A 27,517-nucleotide genomic window follows, 5' to 3' on the forward strand; every position below is an offset into this window, starting at 1 on the left:
GTCATCGTGTTAAATCACCGCGTCACAAACACATCTGACGCCAGAATAAACTACACCCCATACCTCTGAATGGTTGGTATATTCCTGTCTAAATATTTTTAACTGGATTGGTTGCTTAAGTACTTCTCCCGATTGGCCTCGGCATAAGCGGAAGACGACTCAAATACCTCCCCTCCTTTTCTCCGATTGGTAAAGGTAGGTTCATCTTAACCGGTGATTTAAGCGTCTGTTTTGATTGGCCGAAAGAGCTGTCGATTCTTGGGCCATCGGAGCGCCGTGCGCCTCAATCTGCAAAAAAAAAAAAAAAAAATTCACTTCGACGTGCGCGTGGCCGGACCTTAACGACAGAGGCTTTCCCGGGATGCTTTGGGGCGGACTGGCTTCGTAATCGTTTCCCGTCATCCTGCGGGCGCGAGCAGGCTGGGTCAGGGAAGGGCTCGAGAGATGGCCGCGGCGCCAGGCGGAGAAGGCCCGGCTTCCGAGGCGGCAGGACCGGGCGGCGTCAACGTGTTCGCCAACGACGGTTCTTTTCTCGAACTGTTCAAGCGGCGCATGGAGGAAGCCTCTGCGTCGGGAGGAAAGAGTGGACGAGAAATGCCGATCGCCGGAGCCGAGAAGCGGAAAGAGACCGAACCGCGGCCAGAGCCTCCCGGGGACCCAGAGCCACCGGGAAAGAAGCGGAGCGGGAGCGCCCTCAGCTTCGTAAGGGATCTGGGCACTGACCTTTTCTCTTCTTCCCCTTTTATCCAACCCCGCCCCCCCCTTGGCCTTCCTCGAAGGACCGAGGAGCAAGAACCCTTTTTGTCAGTTTGCTTTCTCTCAACATTAGGATCTCTTGAATAAACGCAGGCAGTAATTCTCCAGGTGCCGCCTCTCTACGCTATTCGCTTCCACCAACCACCATCCCGTCTAGTATTCCCTTCTCCCCTATAAAAGAGATTACTTTCTATTAAAGCAATATGATGTTAGCAGGAGCAATGTCGCATTTTATTCTTCCTCCCCTCCCACCCACCCCCGGTCTGTTTTGAAAAGGCATCATATTGGACCCATCTTTCTAAGCATATTTTGGGGATTTGTGGCTGTTTAGTAGATCCCCCCCACTTCCTCACTGTATTAGTTCCCCTTCCCCGCCCGAAATCCGAGTAGAAACATGAACAGATCCACAGTATTTTACAGGACTGTGATGCTCCATGCTCAACACCATTCATTCCTGGCAGGTTTATATGGTTTGCTGGGCTTCATAATATTGGCTGAATAATTATTACTCTATGCCATAACCCTAATCTTGATTTGATAAGGGTCTATGCGCAGGGGTCTCCAAACTTGACTGCTTTAAGACTTGTGGACATCAACTCCCAGAATTCCTCCTCCAGTCATGTTGGCTCAGGAATTCTGGGAGTTGAAGTCCACAAGTCTTAAACTTGCCAAGTTTGAAGATCCTTGGTCGATGGTGACAGATGTCCCAACTGAGTTTTCCTTTTGTGAATGTGAAGCTGCCATTCTTGACATGCATATAATGTAGATTTTTTTATTTTTTATTTGAAAATGGAAGCAATAGAGATGGGAACGCTTTGGTCTGTTAATACGTAATGCAATGTGCTTTGCTCTTAGTTGTCTTTGGGAAAACTTCATTTTAGGCTGATTCAGCCTTTATTAAAGCACACGTAAATTAAGTGGAATGCGTTAAAAAGTTTATCAAAATGTTTTTGAAATGAAATTGCTTCCCCCTCATGTTTGTTGCTAGTGAATAGTAACAAACGTTTCTTAATACATTGGGGTTTTTTTGTGTGTGTATTCACAGTTTTAAACTCATCAGTGTGTCTCCTGGGACCCAAATGAAATCTTTTTGTTCTTGTTAATGTGATACAATAAGTCTGAAATATACTGAACCATTTTTACTTGCACTGGCTAGGGAAAATTGCAAGTATTATTCATCCTACATTAAGCATTAATTATACTTTTGAACATGAGAAATAATAAAGTCTGTTCTGCATTAAATGAAATATGATAATCCTGGCCATATTTATTGACCTGTAATTCTAATTGGGTTCAATTGAATTTATTCCTAGGTATCTGTAGGCATTGTAGCCTAAACATTACAAATAAATATGTTTTATTTCCAGTCTTTAAAATGTTGGGTGGAAGTTTTTAATTATAAACTGTTTTCCAACATGTATGTTTTCATCACCATATATAAAACAATTTGTACTTGCAATGCATGTGGCATTGCTCCAGAAATGGATTGGGGAGGGAGTGCTGTACTATCTAAAAGTGATAATTGGAACCCCTGTTTTGTTTATTGCTAACTGAAATTGACATTTTCTATTTTAAACTGTCCTCTTCAACTTAAGATCAAAAATTGTGTTCAGTATAAAAACTGAATCACATACGTGCTTATATGGTATTGTAAATACCATTTTAAATGTATGCAGCAGGCCTTTGCAGTTATATCTAAGATTATATTAGCATATACCACACTTCCCAAGACTATCAAAAAGATAATTATTGATTTTGAATTAATGTTGTATTGATTCTGATAACTTTATTGCTTTCATGATTTTGAGCAAATAAAAGTTCTTCACATAATGTATTCCAGATTGTTATATTGTAGGGAAATAAAAGTAAAAATAGAATGGTGTTCCTATTTCCCACCAGGCAGCAAACCTGAAAAGAAATTGGAATACTTCCATTTCTTGTTACTTGTTAATGTCTTTTAATGTTTGGGCTTAACTGTACAGATGTATTGGTGAACACTGCTAAGGTGCCCTTTTACCCTCCTAGCACAGCGGTGTAGGTAACGCTCGGCAGCTCTGTACAGACTGACAGGTGTGATGGCGAGCTAAGATGATCTAATTGAAGGACTCCCTATACCGTTATATAGTGGGCAACATTCCCCTTGCAGCTCCCAGGCTCGTATAACGGTTGCAGTCTTCTATCCCTTCACCCAGGTGGGCAAGCGGAGAGGGGGCAGCAAGCTAGCCCTGAAGACAGGAATGGTAGCCAAGAAACAAAAGACAGAGGAGGAGGTAAGCTGGGACACATCCGGAATAATAAATTGAGAGATGAGGGGCAGCACGGAGCTTCCTAAAAGTTTTAGTGAAGAAAGTAGCACTGTTGTTTTCATTTCAGCATTCTAGAAAGTGAAGTTGAGCTCTTTTACCTTCATGCTACCCTAGTTTAAAATTGACAATGGGATCTGTCCTTATGGGCTTGAGAAAATAGTGAATTGTTTCTTGTTCATTTGTAATAAGAACATTTTCATTCATTTCCCAAATCTGCTTTAAGTGAGATTTTTTTATGTTTATTTTTGGTATATAAAATGCATTTAGCTCCAAAAAGATCAGAACAGCTACAATAGCATGCCCAGCATGTTTTATAGGCTAGAATGCCCCCCCCAAATTAAGGCCTATATTAAAACATGAAAGGGGGGGAATGGGGGGGGGCCCGTAGACTTTTGTACCGTATGGCCTGTGACTACGGGGGGGGGGGGGGGGGGGGGGGGGGGGGGGGGGGGGGGGGGGGGGGGGGAGGCGGGGAGGGGTTTTTTTTGGGGAACAAAAAAAAAAAGTTTTTTTTTATAGAAAAGGTTTTTTTTTTTTTTTTTTTTTATTTATGTAGAAGATTAGAATGAGACAGGGTAATCGAAAGTCCATGCGGTAAGTATTGTGGCTGACATCTCCAATAAAATTACAAACTCTGGTTTCAATTGAATGGCTTTCCTAGATTTATATATAGGGTGATGTTCATGGGAACTGGTACCCTAAGAATGCTTTTAAGTCCAATTCTTTAAATGTGTATTCTGTAACTGGCTCCTTTTTTTTCTGTTATAGGTTTTGACAAATAAAGGAGATGCATGGGCGAAATATATGGCTGAAGTGAAAAAGTACAAAGCCCACCAGTGCAGTGATGATGATAAAACCCGGCCTTTAGTGAAATAACTTTTATCTCCAGCCTGGACTGTCTGTGATGTACATAATTATTTAAAATATCAAAGGAGTAGTGCTGTCCCACAAGACTGAATGCTGCCATGGCAGCAGGAGACTTGCCATACTTTTATATTTGAAAACTTAAGAGCCTCCTTCACTGATTCGTTTATTGTTTTCCCCTTCTTCTGAGAGCTAAGAACTTTGACTTAGTTGCCAGATTTTTAATTTGTAACACCCTCTCTCCAAATAGTGGAATTGGTCTGACATTTCTTTCCCCAAATCATCAGGCATCAGGCATTCCTTTGCTGATAAACCTTCAGCATTGAGCCTTTGCTTAACATTTTCTGTACCCCTGAACTTTTTACTATAGTACATGCTAAGAAGCCCTCTTTTATCAAATTCAGTACCTTTTACTGCTGAAGATAAATTTAAAATATGGTTGCAAATAGTAGGTACTGCAGACTGTAATAATTCCAGATAATCCCTCTCTTCACTATGAAAGACAAATGAATCTGGATCTCTTGATACGTTTAATGTCTGACTGTTCTGTAGTTGCATTTTTGCCCGTATTGTTCTCTTCCCTTACTTCAATTTCACTGCATATTGCAGCGAATTATGGAGTTTTGTATTTAATTCCAGCTGCTGCTTAAGTTTTTTCCTAGTCTTTTCCTATGCATGCTCCAAATCTAATACTGGGGGGTATCCTGTGCCTGTCTACTATCTAAGAAGCAAAATGCTTGGTCTGTTTTTGTACCAAGTATTATATATTTGAGAAAAATCACTAAAATTACCTTAGGTGCTCTCTGCAATGAATTCTAGATACTATAATTTTAACCTTTGACTGCTCCTATGCCTCACTCCCAGGTGTTATGAGCAGAGGTCCTTGGCTCTGAAAGCAAAAGCTTAGGGCTGTAGCCATTGTATTGATAATGGCTTTTTGCATGCATGGGACCTATGCTCTTTTACCACTTGTTTACATATGCTGAGTTTGATTTTTTTAATACTTTCCATAAAATACTGTTGAAATGGAAAGCACCTGATGTGCATTGGACACTGAAATTGAGCAGGGCAATTTCATATAAGGGCTTCTGGTACAATCCCAACAATCGAGTTCAAGTCAGGAAACACTAATGAGAACTTCTGTTTTCTGGCTGGCATAGAGAAGCTATTTTTTGTTGTGGGATTGGGTTTCACTTCTAAATGTTATCCAGTTTGTGCCATTTTCTCTTAATAGATTGGGCTGGTTTTTGAGCTGCACTATTAATGTGATATTCACAAAGATGGATTTGTACTCTGGAGAAAAACAAACTAAGGTTTGATCTCACTGTTTGGGTCTATTTTTCCCTTCTTCAATCATCATTGTTCATCACTGGACCAGATCTATTAAATACATTTCTGCCTTGAAAAGGCCATTGGTTTCCACATTATCTTCGGCCTTTGGGTAATGCATTTGAAGAACAATGCTTTCTTTATATCAGGGTTCTTTAAGCATTTTTGCTGGAATTTCACATAAAACATCTGAGTGCTCTTTAGTGTAACTAAGAACTCTCATTGCATAACAGGTTTTACATGCACAATGAGCATGTAGGAACTATTTCTGAATATGGTAAGGGAGTGGTTAGATGAAACAAAAATTCTGTTTTTGCCTCATAATATGAGATTGCTGTTAAAACACCAGAAAAAAATAAAGATTTAGTATTTTATTTTCAGCCTCCTGTAAAGTGATGCCAATTTTCTTCTTTGTTATATACTCGATCAGGCTTGCGACTTCATTGCTTTTGACCTCTACAGCCCAGATTAGAGTACTAATCATCCTTAATACAGTAATATTTTTTAAATAATAGAATTGTGTTGTGGGTATTTGTTGGTATATGTTTCCCATATATATATTTTCTAGATAGCATTATTTAAACATGCAAAGTCATTAAAACTCTACTGAAGGTATAACCATAGCATCCAGATTTTCTTTTGCTTATGTGTTGATAAGAATTCTTTAAATACACATGACACTGAACAATAGTTATCAGAAGGTTGAAAGCTAAATGAGTTGTTCTGCACTTAAAATGATTAGAATTGTTTTCCATAAATATGCATTGTAAAGTTAGAGAAAATGGATTATTTTTCTTATAGTAATTGTGCAGCCAAAAAAAAATATTTCTAAACTGTCATGGTTTGCACATGCAGACACTACTAGGTTCATGCATTGTGCTAAGCCCGAATGAGACAGCCCATGTTAAAGCTTACCATATTGCATAAACAGTTATAATTACATAATGCAAAAAAATGGCATTTCTGTCTATAAACTAGTGAAATGTTGTATTTTGCTTTCAGTTAATGAAAAAAACAAGATGCATTTGCCTTTTTCTGAGTTATATTTACCATATTTTTGAAAAAAAATAGCAGTTAATGGAATAGGTAAAAACCATAATAAGTGGAGCATGAAAACAGTTCCTTTCACAGTACACAAGCTGTTGCTCATATTTTCCAGAAGTTCTTTGACTATTGCATGTACTTTGTATTTTGAAATATATCTTTTACTAAATGATAGTCACTGCTGTTCAGAAATAACTTCATTTTTACTGCCCAAGCTATTTTCATATCAAAGTTACAATTTTGGGTTATATTACTAGGTTTAATCAATCATATAAGCCACATGGAATTGATCCTCTGTTCTGTGGATTTTTTTTCTTTTTATGAAGTAAACAGTAATTACCTTACCAAGTGATTCTTTGGGATAGAAAAAAGAAGTTATTGATAACACTTCTCAAGTGATAGTCCCTTATAGTAGACCGCCCATCTTTTGCATCTCTCCCCCTTTTTCTTTTTGATTTTCCAAACCAGTAAGGAGAGGGGCTTTAAATATCCTTACATGCAGCACTGGAGATAGTGATCTCACCTCTCGAAAGGAGCTATGCCACTTTTTAAAGTCTTTTATATATTGCCCGCTCCAATGTTCTGAGTGGCTACAGGGAATTCATAGATGAAGTGAAATGTTTGGCACAATATTGTACCCTGTAGGAGACTGCTTGTCCTGAAAGATATATGCCATGTTATTTTCCTCAGGATTATGATTTACTAAATACCAATTTTGTACCCTGTAGGAGACTGCTTGTCCTGAAAGATATATGCCATGTTATTTTCCTCAGGATTATGATTTACTAAATACCAATTTTGTACCCTGTAGGAGACTGCTTGTCCTGAAAGATATATGCCATGTTATTTTCCTCAGGATTATGATTTACTAAATACCAATTTTGATGGTCTGCATGAAACAATTTTAATATTTCCTGTATCTCTAAACAGCAAGGAGATATTAATACGCAATAGAGCTTGCTGGCTAGAGTATACTAGTAACTTAAATAGCAAACTCCATCTTTACTTCTGCCACTTTTTTTGTGGTGAACTTCAAAAATGAAGATACAGGCAATACCAAGAGATAACATAGGGCAAGGACTTTCAGACAAAGAAATGTACTTTAAAATGGGTCACCTAGTCTGTAGACTGCTACCAGTTTGTGTTTTATTGGCAATCGGACCATGAAAACAGCGGGCAAGCGTGTGCAAACCCCCCCCCCTTTTTGCTGATCCACAGAGCTGGAAAGGTTGGAGACGGCTGCTTTAAAATATGGATTCTATTCACTTCAATCATAGAAATGGTACCACGGGCAAGGAAAACTATATCTTCTCCCTCTGGGCTGATGAAGAGGAATCCATTGAATGCTGACATCTAATGGGATTTGCCCTTTCAAAGCACTGTTATTTGAAAGCATAAACCACATAAGTCTCAACAGCAATTGCAGTTTCATTTGAAAAGATGAGAAGAAAGTAGTTATTGTGGTCTTTCAGTTTGCTTTGTGGGGCTGGGGGGTCATCCAAAATAAATAATTCTTGCCTTAAACTGATTACTAGACTTTCTCTTGGTTCCTTTAATATTCTGTATTGTCTTATGGTCAAATCATTGTTTGACACATTGAGCTGTTTCCTCCCTGCTAGTTTTGGAATTACAAATAAAAGACTATTTGTAGTATGGCTTAGAAAGCAAATATGACTTCATTCCCAAATCCAATGTGACTTGTTGCAATTACAATTTCCAAGATTCCTTACAATACTGCAGGTCTGCTGGGAGTTCCATTCAGAAACTTCAGAAGGGCCATACAACAGCAAGATCAGATCCTACTACTGCATAGAATCGTGCTTGATTGCAACATGGCAACTAATTTCTAACTATTAAAGGTAAAAGAAAAAACAGAATCAATGATAAATTGATTCAGAGTATCTCATTCTACTCACTTTCATTAATAGAAAAGTTTTCTACAGTCATCTTGGCCAATGTATGTACTTTAGAAGGCACTGCTGACAATCTATTTATTTTCCATTTCAATGCAATATACATCCGGTTTTTTTTAATCTTTCAAGCACTAGATCTTTGCTATGAACAGTACATAATCAGAAAAGCACTTTGACATTTCTGTACTTGCAAGGCAATAAACAATATGATTTAGGAAAGCCTTTTCACATGTTGGCTTTGCTGCATCATAGTAACAGCCTGCCTTAACAGGTTCTTATGGGACAAAATCTTCTTTATGTAAGACAAATAGTAGATTGCCTACAAATAAACATTTCTTCACTCTTCAGAATATATGGATGCTTTAACTTACAACCAGCATCTAAAAGGATCTTACCGTACTGAATCGTAAACTTTCCATAAAAATATTTCTCACTTTAAACAAGATATATATATATATCTCTCAACACTTTTTCCATATAGTAGAAAGGCAGAAATTTCACATTGTGACAAATAAGCTGCACTTATCCCATCCCTGCTCCTTCCAGTGAACTTCATCCAAATGAAGATTGAGTGAAACAAACCATTGCTTTCAAAATCTGTTACATCCATGTGATTTTCCTCTAGTCTGGTGAATAAGCATTAGGTGGAGAATCTGCCCTATTGGGGTTTGAAAAGAGGCACCATACACTTCTTCAAAATAGATAAAACTTATTTGATGAGCAAGGAAAAAGAGCAAGGAAATTGTATCCTTTTCTCCCAACTAAAAAATATTTTAAAAGAAGCACTTCCAAAAGCAAATGGGTTCAGTCTCCTTCCCTAGCAATGTTACAGCTTCAAGCTACACTAGGTAGGTAGCTAGCTAGCTAGCTTCTAAGGCTTGTTTTCTGCATTGCATACCTGTATTGATAGATGAATTTTCAATAGTGGCCCGAACATAAAATGCCTGGGTTTTTTTCTATATTAAATTATTTTTCTCCAAGAACTGACCAGAGCTGGTATAATAGCCTTAGAATTTCTCTTAATTTGTAAAACCTTAAGAGATCTTCAGCATCAGCTTTAAACAGCTTTCTCTTTCATTAACAAGTTAGAATTCCACTACAGTTTCCTATGACTGTACTCAGTAGCTTAACGGACTTACAAAAGTATGAGGGTAGATAATTGGGTCAAAGAAGAATCTTGATTTTCTACAAAACTAAATTGTGAGTAGAGTGGAAGGAAAGTTTTAGTTCTGCCATTTCCTTGTTTCCTTCCAACCCCCAGCCCCAGCCCAATACACTGGATGCAACACTTAAAATATGGCACAAATCATCCTTTAGTACAGCCAGCATGGCTGCATGTGTCCGTAGGGGCTGGGACCGGTTTCTTTGGTGTACCCCAGAATTGTGCAAATAATGTCCCACATCCCAGGCCCCCAATATATCCACAGCCTGGAAGCATGAACAAGAGCAGGGCTCAAAGCCGCCTCAGTTAGTCTCATAGGAGGAGAGCAGAGCAGCATCAACTGGCTCCATGCAAGAAGGACATGTGAATGATCGCATCAGCCAGTCATCAATGCAGTTTACATGGTAGATGTGTAGACAAGGCAGGAATCGGATGGGATCTCCATATACAAAATCCAGCATACAGATTACACATCTGGAGAAGTAAAAAGAGAAACTGCTAATACAAAGGTTGCAAGATGGTTACCAGGCCAACTTCTATTTCTTATCCAATTTGCTACTTGGTAAATTTCAATACAACTCCAAAAGACTAGTTGCTATATTGTTTTGCCATACACTCAGCTTTTAAAAATATAATATCAAGCCTCCTGCACTGAAAATTTATGATATTTGAAAGTTCTCCCGTGTTATTTTTTCCAAGTGGAAACTTGCAAGAATTGCTTTCTTCCATGTATAAGCCACATGTTCTAGACTACAAAAAAATTGCACACAAAGAATGAAGGTTTTTAAGATGTTATTAGGGTTCTTGATCTCTAGTTTACTGTTTGTCAGGAGATTAGTATATCATTGACCTATCGCATTCTTGATATCAATGTCATGATAACCACAAAGAACCTCAAATGCCCTGTCCAAAACAACAATTAACACTGTTGATGCAGGTATCACCCAACAGATTGTACTGTGATGCCGGAATGGACTGGTTTCTTGCTGGCTGTAAACACCAGAGCAATGTACTCTAGCCTACTGGCTGATGGATTGTTTAACTTGTCTGTCCAGAATTTCTACTTTATAGGAAGCAAATTGGTTATTAATATTACTAAAGTAAGTTAATATTTTAGTACCCTTCCCTGCACACAGCTATTTTGTATTGTGTTGCTGTCTGAGTTTAGTTGTTTACTTGCAAATATTTCACTACTCAATTAGGTAACATCAGTGCTAGCGAATGTGGGGTTTGCCTTATTTACATGCCATAGCTTGCCCTGCCACTGTTTCTGGGGTGTGGTTTTCTCCTTGATAGTTCCTCAATTAGGGTTTTATTTTCTGCTTGTTTGTCTGGTGTTAATCTCTGCTTATTTGAGTAGTGGTTGCTGGAGAGGATGTTTTCTAGTCTTTTTGTTTCCCTGTCTTTTTAATGCCTCTTTTGATTGCTGTGTAACAATGGTTTATCTCTGTATGTCTACTGATGGCTGATTTGTCTGAATATCAAGCTTCCAGGAATTCCTTAGTATTTTTGATCTAGGACGTTCAGTTTCTCATTTGAAACTATGGTTGAGTTTGGCAATATGTTGTGAGATTAAGGCATTTTCATTGTGTCTTGATTGTTAGTTGGTGTTCATGGATGTGATCTGCTAATCTTTTGTTTGTCTGTCCTACTTACCATCACACACATCACCAACATTGGCAGGGCAAGCTACTATATATGAAGAGGAATAAATCCCAGTCTCACTAGCACTTATATTACTTTGTCAAATAATGAAATGTCTGAAAGCAAGCAAGCAAGCTGAGAAATCATCAAGGACCCCATAGTTCAACCCTGAAGTACATGTATTTTCTTCTGTTGATATTTTGTGTTGGTTAGTTCTTTAGGAGTGGAAAGGTCTGGGCAGAAAAATTGGAGTACAATTTTATTAGTGCATGGTGAAATTTGGAACTGATTTTAAACATGAAACAGGAACCCAGTCTTAGCACATCTTGAATTAACAAAGTACATGAAGAAGCCCTCTTGGCCATTTTTGTATGAATTTCAATAGTTCTGGAATTTGTGTTGCCTTTTATACCACCAGTTTAAAGCATACCAAATCAGTAGACAGATTTAGTCATAATTTTTTTGAAGCAAAATTGTAGCCAGAGTGTGACTAGGTAATCAACTTCCAATGCTAGCCTGTTTTCAAGAGATGCTATATGCAATCCTTACTTATCCCCTTTTGGGTGAGATCTGCGTCTCCTGGGCCATAATGGAATAAACATTACCCAATACCTTGTGCAGAGGTGGAATTCAATTTTTTTTAACAACCAGTTCTGTGGGCGTGGCCAGGTGGGCGTGGCCATGTGACTGGGTGGATGTGGCATCTCTTTTCCAGCAACCCCCCCTCCCATTTTTTGGGCCCTCTGGGCCTCGGGAGCCTCCTGGGGGGTGTTTTTGCTCCCAGAAGGCTTCCCTGGGGCCCAGGAAGGCAAAAAAATGGAGTGTGGGGGGTGGGGGAGGGAGCTATGGCCCCCTCCCCATTTTTTGCCTCCTGGGCCTCAGGGAACCTTCCTGGGTGAACCTTCAGGGAACCTTCCTGGGTGAAGCAGTAAGACAGCAAGGGGAATCCCAGCACAGTTGATCATAGGAACAGCTGATCATTGGGGGGTGGGAAGAAATACCTTAAGGCAGTGGTCAACAGTGGGCCGGGAACCACTGGTGGTCCACGAGAAAATGTTGGTGGTCTGCAGAGAAATGTTACCCCCCAAAGCACCCCCTAAAGCGATTAATCCTGGCTGCGAGGCAACACAAGGCTGTGCCACCCACATGGCCTATGGGAACACAAGGCTTGATTCACAGTGTGAACAACACGAGATAGTGAGGGGAGGGGGGGAAGGGTGGAGGGGGGGAACTTGCCTCATTCGCCCCATGTGCCTCGCCTGGCCACCAGGCTGCTTCTTTCCGCTTCTTTCTTCTGCTTTTGGCTGCACGCAAGGAAAGCAGCAAAAGTCTCTCTTTCTCTCCCTCAAGAAATAAGTCTGGGAGATCCTGCAAGGCATCTTGCTCCAAGAGACTGCGCCATTCTGGTGGAGTTTGGGGGAGAGAAAGAAAGACTTATTCTGCTTCTGCTGCTTTCCTTGCATGAAGCCAAAAGTCTCTCTCACTGGGAACAGTATCCTGTGATCCCAAATAAAGAATGATCGATCGGTAGGAAAATGGGGTGGGGAATTTTCTTGCAGACTTTTTTTGGGATTTTCCCAGGGTCTCTGGTCCGCAGGATTTAAAATTATGAGTTTGGTGGTCCCTGAGGTCCAAAAGGTTGGTGACCCCTGCCTTAAGGAGTGATGGGCAGGGAAGAACACAGCGATGTCGGGCATGCACACGATGTTGCACATGCACAATAAGGACTGATGGGGAGGGGCGGGTGGAGAGGGAAGGGTCCAGCAAGGGGCACGATTTGCTGGTTCTCCGAACTGTGCGGAATCATAACAACTGGTTCTATAGAACCAGTCCGAACCGATAGAATCCCACCCCTGACCTTGTGTATATTCACTTTGAATATAACTTGGACAGTTTTGAGTCAGTGTCAATCAAACATAGATAGGCTTTCTGATCATGAAGCCACTAGGACACTGATCCTCTGCTCTGTTTTCTGAAAATTGGGAGGAACATTTCCCTTGTCTGTTGTGAACATGTCACCTGAGAGAGATCTTCATCTAAACTACAGTAAAACATCTCAGTATAGGGTCCACTCTCCTTAATTCAAGCGCCGATGACTCAACCTGCTTGTTATACTGTTTAGTAATCTGCTGATATGGAGCATAGATATTTGTCAACATTGTGGTAGTTGAGAAATGGTACTTCCTCTGAAGGCCCATTATTTCTATCCACCCTACCTGATTACATAGGCTTTGGTCATAACATTGTCCATATGACACCAATTTGCCTAATGTGAAAATGCCTTCAGAGGCATTTCTACAATTATAATCCCAGTTTGTTAGTAGACAATACTAAACTATGATGGAACCATAATCTCTGCATTAAGATGTTTGGGAATTAGGCTCTGCACCTCATTAGGATAGCTTCTGTTGTTTATTTGATCAGAAAGCCGAATGGTTTTCTGGTCTGCCAATTTATGATTAGCCAGCAATGCAATGATTGGGTTAGATTGCTTGGCATTGTCTTGTACAGATAGGACTGGGTCTAGGCTGGAAGGAACTACTGGAGTGATCTGGAATGGAATTGGGCCTAGGGTACTGAATCAAGAATTATATTATTATCCTTGTAATCTTGCCAGCATCTTGATCTCCCTCCTGCCGATTGTGATTCCCAGGGGCAGATCTGCTTTAATAATATGAATATGCTCTTGATGAAATTCACCATGAGATTGTTCTCTGTGAGGTATCAAAGCATCAATATCAGGCTGTTAATTGCTTTCTCCACAGAAGGCACTCTGATAAACAATTCATTCTAAGATAAAATGAGGAACCATCACTGCCATCTCTCTCCGGTAAATACACTGGATGCTAAGGCCAGTCTAAAAAAATAGTGCTTTGAACTTGAATTTTTTCTTCCTATATGTAATCTGAGGCATTTCCAACAGGTTAGCCTGACTAGGAAGTGTAAGTAATACTACAACAGGTTAGGAAATCATCTAACATAACAAACAATTGGGGCTGGCAACTCAGTCATTAAATGTTGCCACTAAGTGAAACCACAATTCTGATCTTGCTTCAGCTTTCCTTTGCTTTAACAACCTACCAAGGCTCATTAAAGGATTTTGTCATTATTTTTTCATCACTGTGTAACCATGAATGGTCACTAAATGAAGCAGTCACTTAGTGATGACTACCTGCATTGCCTACGCTATGGGCATCATCTTCAGCAATGAAGAACATAACTTATTGCTGTATAGATAATCTTCATTAAATAACCACTCATTTAGTGAGCATTCAAAGTAGTGACTTTGCTGAACCAGAGGGATTTTACAATACAGCCTCATAATTGCAGCCATTGCCTTGCCAATTCTGCAAAATCAGAATTGTGGTTTCACTTAGTGGCAACATTTAATGACTGAGTTGCCAGCCCCAATTGTTTGTTATGTTAGATGATTTCCTAACCAGTTGTAGCATTACTTACACTTCCTAGTCAGGTCATGTGATCCCAATTCAAGGAAAGTCAATGGGAAAGTTGGCAGGAGGTTACAAATGGTATTCCCATGACCACAGGAATCTCTAATTTGCATGACAGGGACAACTGGGATTGTGCAACTGTGGTTAAGTCACATGAAGTCATGCTTTATGATGTGATTTAGCAGTGGAGTTGCCACTCCTTATGACTATAGTTAATATATTCTACCTTTAAAAAAACCTAATTTACTGCATACTCATATCTAAGAAATCAAAGCTAGTGTACATATAAAAACAGTAATATTCCCCCCTCACACTTCAAATATGCAATTATCAATTTTTTCTTCATGTTCTCAGTAATACTGAGATTCTGAAATAAATATTGTTCTGCTGGTCCAGTGCAAAGAAGCACCATTCAAATTTCTGGATCATTTTGACTATCCATGATGAGAATTGTAACATATTTAACAAAGGGTGCTCTGTGTCCTTTCCACAGAGAATGTTCAAAAACATGCAACTCCTTACAGGTAGTTCTTGCTTTATCTGCCTTTAGTCATCAAAATTATAATGATGTAAAAAATAATTTTTTGACCAATCCTTGTATTTATGACTCTTGCAATCTCCCATGGTGACATAATCACTATTGGGGCACTTCCCAATTGGCATGCATTACTGACCATTACAATATACAGAGATCATATGATTACCATTCACTTGCTTCTCAAATGGCTTCTCAGTTAATGGAGAATATGAAAGTAAAATTGAAGTTGTGGTCATGTGATGTCTTGCTTAACGACTAGAATGATTTGCTTAATGACAAATGAAAAGTAATGTAAGCCTATCATAGTCACACGATTTTACACAGTGATCACATGCTTACTGATGGAGTTGCCACTCCCAATTGTGGTCACAAAGTGAGAATTACCTGTAATTATTTTACTTAATAGTTTAGCATAAGGACCTATAAGAAAGCCCTGCTGTGTTGATGACTTTGGGAATAGAATCAAGAGACTTAAGTACAATTTCGGGAAAGATGCACAACGCATCATATTCTCTGTTATTTAGCAGAATGCCTACATCAAGTGCAGTTTTTTTTCAGGGCAGTAATCTGTTTTTTTAAAAAAAAAAAAAAACCAAAGCAAGTAAAGTTTGTAAGCTGCCCAAAGTCACTTCTGGTGAGATGCACAGCTATGCAAATATTACAAATAAATTAATAAAAACAAAGCATAGCATATTCCTGATGCATTTTGGAGGGCCATTTCTGTATACTGTCAATAATTTCTAAAAGATATTTTTGTATTCATTAGCAGTTAATCATTATAATACTTTCAAGATTTGTTCTGACTTTACAAAATACATTTAAAGCATTGTGCATAGAAACATACTCTTTGATTTTCTTTTCTGATGGCTCTGAGCCGGGATCAAATATTCCTTTAGGAAGGTGCTGAATTAGTCCAATCCTTTGAGCTATCCGGATTTGCTCCTCTTCTGTTAATTGTGTGGCAAGACGTGCCTGGCTAGGCGTTGGGTGATACACTGGAATTGGAGTGTGATCCTAGAAAGTCAGACAATAGTGTGACTGAATATTTACTATTCTAATAAATAGTTTGTTACATGGATTCATAATTACACATAATACAAGCAACAATTCTCTTTTCTCTCAGATTACTAGAAAATTTAAAATACTCACCCCTTTAATATGCCCCCTCTTTAACTAATGAAAATAATCCAAACAAATCCTATACTGACACATATAGCTATTTATCGTTTTGACACACAGAGGGCTGAACTGTAAGATAATATTGTGGTATGGCAGATAGGCTAAAATAAGTTTTCTATTAAGTATCTGAAGCTTTTCTACAGGATAAGTCAGCTGTTGTTTTCATGTTACAGAAGCTCCTTTTTTTCTATATGCACATCTGTTATGAACCATGCAGGCTATTAATTCACCACTAAGGAGTGGATCCCCATGTTTTCTAACTAGTCTTAACTTTAGCGCAAACATTTTGATTTGCAATATGTTAGCATGCGAAGATAATTTCCCAATTTCCTTCAGGTATTAATAAGCGCATTTCTCCCAAATCATTTTATTTTGAACTAAGGAGGCAAATTAGGTAAGAAACATGCACAAAATTTTCTGAGTTGTACACAGAAATCCTAAATAGCATTGCTCCATTCAGAATTTCAGGACACAAGAATTACAATGCTGCTTGAAGTCAACATTCAGCTTCATTTTGTAGTTTGTCCAGTGATCACTAATTAAAATTTTCACAGTGAGAATGTCGGAAACAATGTACACTAGCAGTCAACATTTGATACATATATTACCCTTTTCCAATTTGATGCCTTTTCGACAGGGGTGGGAATCAACCGTTGTTACTACCAGTTCAGTGACTACGTTTTATCATGCTGCGCGCATGTAAATAAACCTTAAGCTGTCCTGCCCGGACAGCTGAAAAGCACTGCGTGCAGGTGTGCAGAATTTGAAAAGCTCTTTTTTTCCTGCTTTTTCAACCTCAGCTGTGCCGCGCAAAGCAGCTGAGGTTGAAAAAGCAGGAAATAAAGGACAGGTAAGAGCCCGGGCAGGCGGGTGGGTCAAATAGCAGCAAACACAGAACCAGTTCGGTGTCTGCTATTCTTCAGAGCTACCAGCTCTATAGAACCTGTAGCATCCCACCCCTGCTTCTCAACATGTTGGAACACAGCTTCCACAAATACTAGTCAGCATAGCTTGAAGAATAATGGGAGACACAGCCTAATAATTATGGAAGCTGGAAACGACTGACATACACAACTACTACATTTGAATGCTTGGGATTATAAAATGTATTTATCTTTTTTTAAAAAGCAATCTATGCTGCACTATTATGCAGTAATGAATTCCATAGAGGTGCTTGGTTTTGGTCTTTTTAAAATATCAGTCTTTATTCATCTCTGCCTATTCATTTGTGCTGACAGTTGAAGTGTCCTTGTAAATCCTTACTCATACATAGAGTCTCTTTTTAAATATCCACTATGAACAATATAAAGGGAATTATTCAGGGGTGGGATTCAAATTTTTTAACAACTGGTTTTGTGGGCGTGGCTTAGGTGGTGGTCATGGCTTGGTGGTCATGTGACTGAGTGGACATGGCTTGGTGGTCATGTTATTGGCTGGGTGCGGCCAACTCAAAATCACTCACATCGAGGCACACATTTCCTCGCCTGGCCTCTCAAGACTGTGGGGATGCTGCAACAGTTGTAAGTGTGGAAAATGGTCATAAGTCAGTTTTTTCAGTGCCATTGTAACTTTGAATGGTCGCTCCACACAAGCAAAGTACCAGCAAAGGAGAGGAAAAAAACTCCAGAGATGTTCCTGAGACAAGTCTGGTCCTGCCAAGAATGTAATAAGGGTTAACGGTGAGGCAGTTTCTGTAAGCAACACCAGAATGTTTCCTTCCTGCCTTCCTTACAGGATTAGGCCAGTAATTTCTTCTAACAACCTGTTCTCCGAACTGCTTAGAATGTTAACTGTTAGGGATAAACCCTAGCAGAATGAGCACGTCAGTCAGGCAAATATGTGAGATAAACGTTTTTTGTAGCTTACACTCAGTAAAACAGATACACTGTGCTAGTTAAATAGTTTATTCCAGTAAGAGTTTTAGCATAGTCAAACAGTCCATATATCATTCACTAGTTCAGTCCGTTCGGGGATTATTCAGTTGCAAAGTCCAGTGTCGAAAAAGAGGTTAGTAAACTTACAAATATCAGTCCAGTAATATATCTCCTCGCAGTAGAGATATAAAGAAGTCAAACCTCCTTTCTTCCTTCGACGTTCAAAAACTCAGCAGCAGGGAATATGCAGTTAGCAAACCATCAATCCAGCATAGTTAGCAATCCAGCAGGTTCTCTTGCTCCCTCTTATGGCGGTTTTACAACCGCACCCAAAATTACATGCTTTGCAGTTTAAAGTGACACACACTTAAACTTACTATCATAGTTTATATATATTATTTTACCCAAACTACGTTAGGTAACCTTGTTATTCCTAACATACTCCCCTTTTGGGTAATATAATAATATATATATCTATTTACAACCTTAACTCATAGTCATCACAACTTTCTTTGTGTTTGACTGCACCTTGGGCTTTGTAAATTGATCAGCAATATTTTCTTCAGTCATACAATATTCCAGTCTTATCAAACCATTTTTACAGATTGCCTTACATTCAGATATCTAAGATCTGTATGCTCAGATCTCGTTTTCACAGCAATATTTGTATGGCTGCTTGATTGTCCTCATATACTACAATGGAATCATTAACAGTTATTCCCATATCCAATAACAACTGTTTATACAGAATTAAATCAGTACATAATAAAGATAGACATGAAAATTCTGCTTCCATTGTGGACATACTTATGTGTTGCTGTCTAATTGACCTCCAACCAATCAGTGCTTTTCCTAACAGTATAGCCGTACCTGAAGTTGATTTCCTAATGTTTATGTCTGTTGCAAAACTTGCATCAGCATATGCACTTAAAATCAGATCATCTTTTGGCTCCAAATACAATGCATAGTGCATTGTCCTTTTAAGATATCTTAAGATACGTTTTGTCGCTTGCCAGTGTCGTTCAGTGGGTTCAGCGTTGAATCTTGCCAATTGATTAACGCTATAGGCAATATCTGGCCTTGACCAATTACTAATGTACGATAAACTACCAATTAGCGATTGATAGATAGTCTTATCGAATTTTGGACTTTGAGCATCAGTGTGGCCAAATTCCTGACTCATTGGAGTTTTTGCCGGTTTACAAAGTTCCATCTTGTATGTTTTTAGTAATTGATAAATCTTATCCTCTTGAGATATCTTATAGCCACCTTTGGTTTTATTTATTGTTAATCCTAGATACTGTTTTATCTCTCCTAATTGCTTTAATTTTATTCTCTTACCTAATAATGATATTATTTCAGTAGCTTCATTATTAGTTTTTGTAATTAAGGCAATATCATCAGTGAACAATAACAATGACACTGTTCCATTTGTCTCTTTCTTAAATACACATGGATCAGCTAAACCTGCTTTAAACCCTATATTGTTTAACTCCTTAACAATATATTGGTTCCATTCGTAACCAGATTGTTTTAATCCATAGAGACTCTTTTTAAGCTTCCAACAGTCATTATTTGTTTTATCATCCTTAATTCTTACAGGTTTCTTTAGGTATATAGTGTGCTGCAATGGTGCATGCAGATAGGCAGTTTCTACATCTAAGTGATTTATAATATAGTTCTTCTTAGCTGCCCACACTAAAGCTGCTCTCAAGGTTGTTGCCTTTAGACTCGGTGCAAATACTTCATCATAATCACATGCAGTTTGATTAAATCCTTGAGCTACCAACCTAGCCTTATGGGTAACAGTCCCATTTTTACCTGTTTTTAATTTAAATATCCATTTACAGCCAATGGACTTTTCACCTGGAGGTAATTTAACATTTTCATAAACTTCCATTTGTTTCAATGAATTTAATTCTTTCTCCATTGCTCTATGCCAATTTTCTTGTTCCTTTGCTGGATACATTCTAAGTTCTTCAACAGTAGTTGGAACTTTACTAACTTGGCAAACTACACTTGCTTGGTACCTGTCAGGTGGTCTGGTTTCACGTGTTGAACGTCTAGGTATTACAGGGCTTACAGGTGGACTTTCATGTACTACCTGTTCCTGGTTATCTATTTCTTCCTGTTCACCTATTTCTTCCTGTTCTGGTCCTATGTGCTCTTCCTGTACTTCCTCTTTAATTGTACTCTTCTTATTACTGATATGTTGTTTTGGTCTTTTGTAGGTTTCTATGATTACATCCTTACTTGAATCTTGCTCCAGTTTTTCCCATCCTACATGTTCAAGGAATTGTGCACTAGCACTATAGTAAACGCTAGATGTACCTTTTCCCCAGAATCTGTATGATTTGTGATTAGATTCATAACCTACAAAGAATAACTTTTTAGCCCTATGCTGCCCCTTATGTCTCAGTTGTGTAGGAATATGCACCCATGCTGGTACTCCAAATGTGTGCATGTAGCTTAGGTCAGGTTTTCTACCATGCCACCGTGTGAATGGTAATTCACCTGTTGTTGAGTTAACAACATTATTCAATATATGATTACCACACATTATTGATTCTCCCCACAAAGTTTCAGGTAATCCTGAATCCGACAACATAGTACGAGCCATTGCCTGTATTGTTTGGCCTCGTCTTTCTATAAAGGAATTATGTTGTGGCCTATATGGTGCAGACTTTTTATGTTCAACACCTGCCATCTTCAGTCTATTTTGGAATTTATTATTTATAAATTCGTACCATTATCAGTTACAAGAGTTACTAGTTTCCTTTTAGTTTTTCTTTCTGCAAACTTCAACCAATTAAAGAAATTCTGATATGTTTCCGTTTTACTCTTCATTAAATAACAGAAACCATATCTGGAATAATGATCCATTATGCTTAATATATAACGAGCACCTCCCACACTTGGTTTTTTAGGACCTATAATATCAGCAAATACGACCTCTAGAGGTTCCTTAGTCTTAAATCCATTTATTCTATTTGCTGGTATTACCTTGCTTTTTCTTGACTGCAAGCATTGCAGTGCAAATACTTACTGCAAGGCTTCAGTTTTATACCTTCAGACAGTTCAACCGTTTGCTTGAGCATTTTAAAATTTATATGCCCTAAACGTCTGTGTAACAAATGTATGCATTCATCATGAGGTTTAACGTTATTATACACTGTATTAGCCACCTCTAATTGATTATCATTTAACACATACAATTCACCTTTTAAAGTTGCAGTCACTTTTTTACCTTCCTTTTCTATTATGCAGTTTTCTCCCCTAAAGGTAACTACATAACCTAGTTTAACCAAAACTCTAACCGAAAGCAAATTAAACTTAAGTTGTGGTACATATAACATTTTTACATTTTCTTTTATGCAAGAACAATGTGCAATACCTTCACCTTTTGCTTTCATTTTCCAGCCATTAGCTAACGATATCTGCTGTGAACTCGTGGACATCTTAACAAATTTTTTCTTATCTTTCGTTATGCAGTGCGATGCTCCACTATCTACAACCCATAAATTATTATTCACAGTTTCGTTGCTATACATGGCTAACTCTAAGCATTTTTCATCCTTTTGATGCCTTTTAGCATTCTGGCTGGCATTGTGGCGTTTTCCTTTCTTGCAGAATCTAGCCAAATGTCCTTTTCCTCCACAATTAAAACATTTTCTAATTGTATAGACTGTCGAAGATTCTTTCTCTTCTTGTGGTTGTTCCCTTCTCAGTTGATCCCTTTCAAGCCTTCTCCTGGCTTCTTCAATTAATCTGCCAGTAATGTCAGTTAATGTGAGGTTATCTTTTGGCAGTACTTCCAGTGAAGTTACATAGTCGTCATAACTCTCATCTAACGAAGACAAAATTATATAAACCTGATGCAGTTCTGTGAAGATAAGTTCTTTTTCATGCAGTTCCTGAAAAATCCTCTTCATAGTGTTTATATGAGTCAACATGTCTCCATTCTTTTGAAGATGTGTTCTGAACAGCTTCTGTGTAAGATTTATATGTGCTCCTACACTGTCTCGAACATAAATCTTCTTTAAATTCTCCCAACATTTCACAGCTGTTTCTTCTCCACGAATATGTACAAGCTGCTGGTCACAGAGTGTCAGTCCTATTATACAGAGAGCTTGCTCATTCTTCAGTTTATATTCTTGTATTTTCTGGGCATCATCCTCATCTTCCGGATCCCAAGCATCTACCTCTGGTGGGTTTTGAATTATACTCCACAAACCTTCTCTGCGTAAAAGTAGGCTGCATTTCATAGACCATGAAACATAGTTTGTTCCATCCAGTTTGGATATTAGAGACAAACTTGGTAAATTGACTTGTGCCATCTTTTTCTGGATATTAAACTATAATTAATAAAACACAGCTGTCTGTTTACAGTATTGTGTAACTACACTAACTCTCACTTTATATAAGCCTGTTATATCCTGGTTAGTCTGACTGTGCAGCTGGGCCCATAACCAGTGTTAGGGATACACCCTAGCAGAATGTGCACGGCAGTCAGGCAGGCAGGCAAATATGTGAGATAAACGTTTTTTGTAGCTTACACTCAGTAAAACAGATACACTGTGCTAGTTAAATAGTTTATTCCAGTAAGAGTTTTAGCATAGTCAAACAGTCCATATATCATTCACTAGTTCAGTCCGTTCGGGGATTATTCAGTTGCAAAGTCCAGTGTCAAAAAAGAGGTTAGTAAACTTACAAATATCAGTCCAGTAATATATCTCCTCGCAGTAGAGATATAAAGAAGTCAAACCTCCTTTCTTCCTTCGACGTTCAAAAACTCAGCAGCAGGGAATACGCAGTTAGCAAACCATCAATCCAGCATAGTTAGCAATCCAGCAGGTTCTCTTGCTCCCTCTTATGGCGGTTTTACAACCGCACCCAAAATTACATGCTTTGCAGTTTAAAGTGACACACACTTAAACTTACTATCATAGTTTATATATATTATTTTACCCAAACTACGTTAGGTAACCTTGTTATTCCTAACATTAAGAACCGGTTCTAGTGAATAGGTGAGAACTGGTAGAATCCCACCCCTGGAATTATTGCTTTATTCCATTCCCTGCTACTTACTGCACAAATTGTTCATGCCTAGCTTAAAGTGGATGGTTAGTTATTGGCATTGGATGTTATATGACCACAGCCCATAATTAAATGCATGGTTCAGTGTATTGTATGAATCCAGGCAAATGAGCCAGTTGTGACTCAAGTAATCATGAATTAGAATACCCTGTAACTCAATGGTTCTCAACCTATGATCCACAGACCCCTGGGGGGCCATGATGTCATCACAGAAGAGGTCCACGAAAGCTTTAAAAATATTATGATTTAAATCTTGAGTTAAGTCTTGGTGGTCCCTGGCCATGGTCCGTGGCCACAAAAGGTATTTAAAGGGGGTCTGTGGTGGAGAAAAGGTGGAGAACCACTGTGATAACCAATTTCAGTCCAGGTCTGGACTGACACTCTATTTCTCAGTCTTCCCTGTCTCTTCTTCCTCTATACAACAGCAACTTCACTTTGGGGGGAAAAGTAGCCTGTATGTGTGACAACTTGTGAAAACATAAAAGAAAAATATAATTGCTCTCAAATCTCTTGTGCTCTCAGTAATAGAAATCAGGGGCAGCTGAGACAACTAAACATTCACAAGGAACAAGGTATGCATATTTAACAAAAACAGGCTGGAAGCTTAAGACATGCTTCAGATCTTTATTTTCTTTCGCAAACAATCCCTGAATGATAGCATTTTTGTAGCATGAATTAAATTCCAGTTTCCAATTTCACTTGCAATTCAAACCTGATAGAGTTCCTCATCAAAAGCTCTTGGGTAAATTTAGCAATAATGGGCTAAGAGGACTTCCTAAAAGTGAGGACAATTAACCAGTGGAACTTCAGAAGTTGTAGTTGCTTCATCACAGGAGGTTTTTAAGAAAAGACTGGACAGCCACCTGTCTGAAATGGTATAGGATCTCTTGCTTGAGCAGGGGGTTGGACTAGAAGACCCCTTAAAGTCCCTTCCAGCTCTGTTCTGACTGATTGACTTCCAAAGCACATGACCACATTTCAGGTGCTTAGCAACTGGCTTGCCATTACAATTGCTATTAATACGTTAACCTAGGTTTGCTAGCAATGTATGTTGATGCAGTTACAGTCAAGCCTGATTCTTTGATAAGTGCATAAATATATGATGCTTATATGCCCTCACTTTCATACTTTACATTTTAAACTGAAAGAGCCCCAGCTCTAAAAAAAACCTAATGAATCAAACTGTTCATGTATTAAGAGGCATTTGATTTTTGGTTTTCTCCTACAGAATGTTCCTAAAGACGTTTGCTGTCTTTCTTCCTATCTCATTCATGATATTACAGAATATCCAATAACAGCTTCCTTTTGTAACTTTCCTGTGTTTTGTCTACTGAATTTCTCAGTCATCAAGGTCGTGGTTGTCCCAAAGGTGCTTTTTTAAAAGGCAAAAATTGGACTTTGTTTTTCCTTGAAGACATTTCGCTTCTCATCGAAAGCTGAACAGAACTGAAGAAGCTTCTTGGATGAGAAGGAAAAACAAAGTCCAGTTGCCTTTTCAAAAAGCACTTTTGGGTTTCTTGTGCTTTCTACTTCCTTTTTTCCCTACTACATACAATATATTAAAAAATAAAACACAGAATGTTTGCACAATTTCTTTGCTTCATAGTACTAGGTCTTTGTCTGGAAGCCCCCACTGCAAAGATCAATTACATTCTCTAATAAATTACCCCAACAGCCTTCAATTTCCCATGTCTTGTAATAAGCTAGTAGTGTTTTTCCATAGCTGAATGACAATTCCTAGTTCTTTGTTTAGAATATTGACCATGACTTAGCTTAATTCCATTAATTTATGTCTCATAGGATTTCTTTTTCTGATTGGTAAGAGTAATTACAGCAATCCAAATGTATACTAGCCTACACTCACAGCAGCCCGAGTAGTCTTCTCTTCAACCAAGGGAGTTTCCAGACTGATGGTTAGTAGCACAAAAACAGCATTGTGCAGTTGATATTTCATATTTTTCTCCTTAAAAGGTATTTAGTAATAAGGGGGGTGGGGGGACAGGAAGTAATGAAAACACAGGAAGGTTACAACAAGCAGTCATTTTCTAAAATCTAAATTTTCACAAATGAGTTAGATTAGAACAACTGCAATAATAAAAGCCTCCTCTAAACCCACCCCAAGTTTAAAAACATGTTTCCAACCCATGGTCAATACTGTGCCACAAGAGCCGGTGGCCGCGAAATGAATTCATCCTTGTAGCAATCTGCGGAAGAAGCGTGGGTCAACACTGCAGCAATACCTGCCCTTATCTCCTAGGCAGGGTCTAGTTCACGTGTGGACCGAGTCAAGTTCTCCATCATGGCTCCGGCCACCCCCAGCCATCTCGCGTTACTTGCCCCCGAGTTGCGACATTCTCCAATGCCACCCGAATTCCTCCCCCTCGTCTGCACGCTGGCTAGCCCCTCGCTGGCTACTCAAAGCTGACCCCAACTGGCGAGAGCATGGGAGCATCATCAGTCCCAGGGCTTCGGGGCTCCCTTCCCCACCCCACGCGGTACCTGGTAGGGGGGCGGCTGGGCAGGGAGGGAGGGTGGGGGTGGGTCTCCAGGCCCAAGACTCGCTCCATCGCCGGTAGAATCGTTGAGTAGCGACAGGTCATCAGCTGCCTGCGAGGACAGGCAGCCCCCCATGCCCGCCCGCTCCGGGTCGCTGCCGGGACCGGCCCAGCCAACCTCAGTCTACCAGCTCTAGAGGGAGTGGGGGGAGAGTAGCGGCTGGGAAAGGGGGGGGGCTCGCCTAGCATGACGGGAATTGTAGTTCTTAGCTCCGGGAATCTTGCGCTTGCGCAATAAAGAACTCGTTCTCTTGAGGATGGAGGAAACGAGTCACGCGTAATGCCGATCCGTACTTCGCTTTCAACCTCCTTTCCTTTCATGCTGATGCTGAATAAGACAGGCACCACCGTGCAGTAACTTTTCTTGCTGTATGGTTTTAAAATAATTTGTAGTTTTATGCGTAGTAGTGATAAAGCTACTAAACAGCTCCATCCCTCTGATTTTTGAAATGTATTACAATCAACAGTGTTATTCTGGCGATTACTTCCATTACAAATTTTTGCCAGAAGCATTTTCATTCCTGAGGTTTAAATAATGCTTCTAATGGGTAACATTTGATCTAGTGGTTAACTAAGAAAATGTAGAGCATCTTTATACATTCCTCACAGTTCATGAAACCACCAATTCGAGCAAATGTCTTGCATGAATTATGTTCGTTTTCTAGAAGTCTGTTGTCACCCAACAATTACCTTGGGATCTTGGTACTGACTAAGCTTGGTTTTCTTGTTGTCATAAATAATCTCTGTAACATAGTCAATGCTTTGATGCAAGAGGTTGGTATTTTATGAGGGGAAGCTTCTACCTATTTAAATAATTACATTATTGTAGGTTTTTATGTTAAGATTCTTCAAAAGGGAAAGGTAGATCCTTTATTGTACATTTATTTCCTGTAAATTTTGTATTCTTCTCAGATTGGGCAAGGCTTCTGCCTTCTGAAAGAAGCCTTATGGACAGGGATACACACACCAAAGAAAGGGAAGGAACAGTATGCATTTTGTTTAATTTGGCTTTGATGAAATTTGCAGAATTCTGGAGATATTTGCAGTGACTTTTGTACCAAAACTTTCTGACCCAATTTCATTTTCTTATCTTACTGTTCTCATTTTGTAGACTGTAGAGGTTTGTTCTTTGAAAATAAAACATGATTTTAACTTTTATGTACAAGTTTATTTCCTAAGGAAGCAAGACCAATTAGTCATGATCACTAGGGACAATTAAAATGTTAACTGCTAAGGCAGCCTATGCACTTTTGCTTTATAATTTTTAAAGCTCCACATGTTAATCACTGCGAATGCAATACATTCATAATGTAATAGGATGCAATCTAGGTTATATATGAATAGTCTCCAAATTTTATAATTTCAGGTATTTGTCTCCTACTCCTATAGGAAGACAGTTCTTATATTGGCATTTGTGCATTTCCTGAATTTGGACAACAGGTTAAGATTAAAATTAGGTTGCTTTGAATGTGTTGTGTGAACCCATGAAACTAAATTAATTCACCATAATGTGATTACAGTCATTATTTGTAAAGTGTTCTATCCCTGAGTCATTAACAGAATAAAAATGTTTAAACATGAATCACTATCTGTTCACATAGTTTAAAACTGCCGTTGCAGCAAGTCACAATACAGTATTTGGTTAAAACAAGGAGTTATAGCAATTAAAATGCTGAACAAAATAATTTTGTTTGCAAAAATTCCATTACCTGCTCAGAAAATAGTTGTTGGATACTCATACCAAACTATTTCAAATGTGAGATCATTGTTGTCTGTACACATATAGGTGACAAAAGAAATGTAA

The 27,517-nt window shown here is 38.8% G+C and overlaps 2 protein-coding genes across 3 annotated transcripts; one reads left to right on the top strand and one right to left on the bottom strand.

Annotated features, from left to right (window-relative positions):
* The first annotated feature begins 407 nt into the window (after nucleotides 1-407).
* TRIR (telomerase RNA component interacting RNase) lies at nucleotides 408-5,647 on the top strand. The gene is made up of 3 exons (XM_026681499.2): nucleotides 408-702; nucleotides 2,949-3,026; nucleotides 3,831-5,647. Exons 1-3 carry the CDS (start codon nucleotides 445-447, stop codon nucleotides 3,936-3,938), a joined length of 444 nt encoding a protein of 147 aa, XP_026537284.1. The 5' UTR covers nucleotides 408-444; the 3' UTR covers nucleotides 3,939-5,647.
* Nucleotides 5,648-7,419: 1,772 nt separating this feature from the next.
* LOC148132142 (RING finger protein 11-like) lies at nucleotides 7,420-25,949 on the bottom strand. 2 transcript variants are annotated; one of them, XM_087955534.1, is made up of 4 exons: nucleotides 25,658-25,878; nucleotides 25,023-25,121; nucleotides 15,853-16,022; nucleotides 7,420-9,848 (listed from the first exon to the last, which is right to left on the bottom strand). In XM_087955534.1, the coding sequence occupies exons 1-4, from the start codon at nucleotides 25,787-25,789 to the stop codon at nucleotides 9,677-9,679; spliced, it is 573 nt and encodes a 190-aa protein (XP_087811660.1). In that variant the 5' UTR covers nucleotides 25,790-25,878; the 3' UTR covers nucleotides 7,420-9,676. The 2 variants fall into 2 exon arrangements, with proteins under 2 accessions (XP_087811660.1, XP_087811661.1); XM_087955535.1 differs by lacking the exon at nucleotides 25,023-25,121 and having other exon boundaries at nucleotides 25,658-25,949.
* Nucleotides 25,950-27,517: the final 1,568 nt, after the last annotated feature.

This window comes from Notechis scutatus, chromosome 2 (genome assembly GCF_049901735.1).
Source record: "Notechis scutatus isolate UNSWTSFEM ecotype Mainland chromosome 2, rNotScu1.2, whole genome shotgun sequence".
NCBI lineage: Eukaryota > Metazoa > Chordata > Lepidosauria > Squamata > Elapidae > Notechis > Notechis scutatus.

Bases quoted from the DNA above. Each gene is read 5' to 3' on its own strand.
- LOC148132142 (XM_087955534.1), bottom strand. From the start codon at position 25,789: ATGGGGGGCTGCCTGTCCTCGCAGGCAGCTGATGACCTGTCGCTACTC. The intron at 16,023-25,022 runs GTGAGTGTAGGC...CTGACTTTCTAG, and splicing joins AGAAGACTACTCGGGCTGCT to GATCACACTCCAATTCCAGT. The intron at 9,849-15,852 runs GTATGTTTCTAT...TTACTTCTCCAG, and splicing joins TCAGAAAAGAAAATCAAAGA to ATGTGTAATCTGTATGCTGG.
- TRIR (XM_026681499.2), top strand. From the start codon at position 445: ATGGCCGCGGCGCCAGGCGGAGAAGGCCCGGCTTCCGAGGCGGCAGGA. The intron at 703-2,948 runs GTAAGGGATCTG...CCCTTCACCCAG, and splicing joins GCGGGAGCGCCCTCAGCTTC to GTGGGCAAGCGGAGAGGGGG. The intron at 3,027-3,830 runs GTAAGCTGGGAC...TTTCTGTTATAG, and splicing joins AACAAAAGACAGAGGAGGAG to GTTTTGACAAATAAAGGAGA.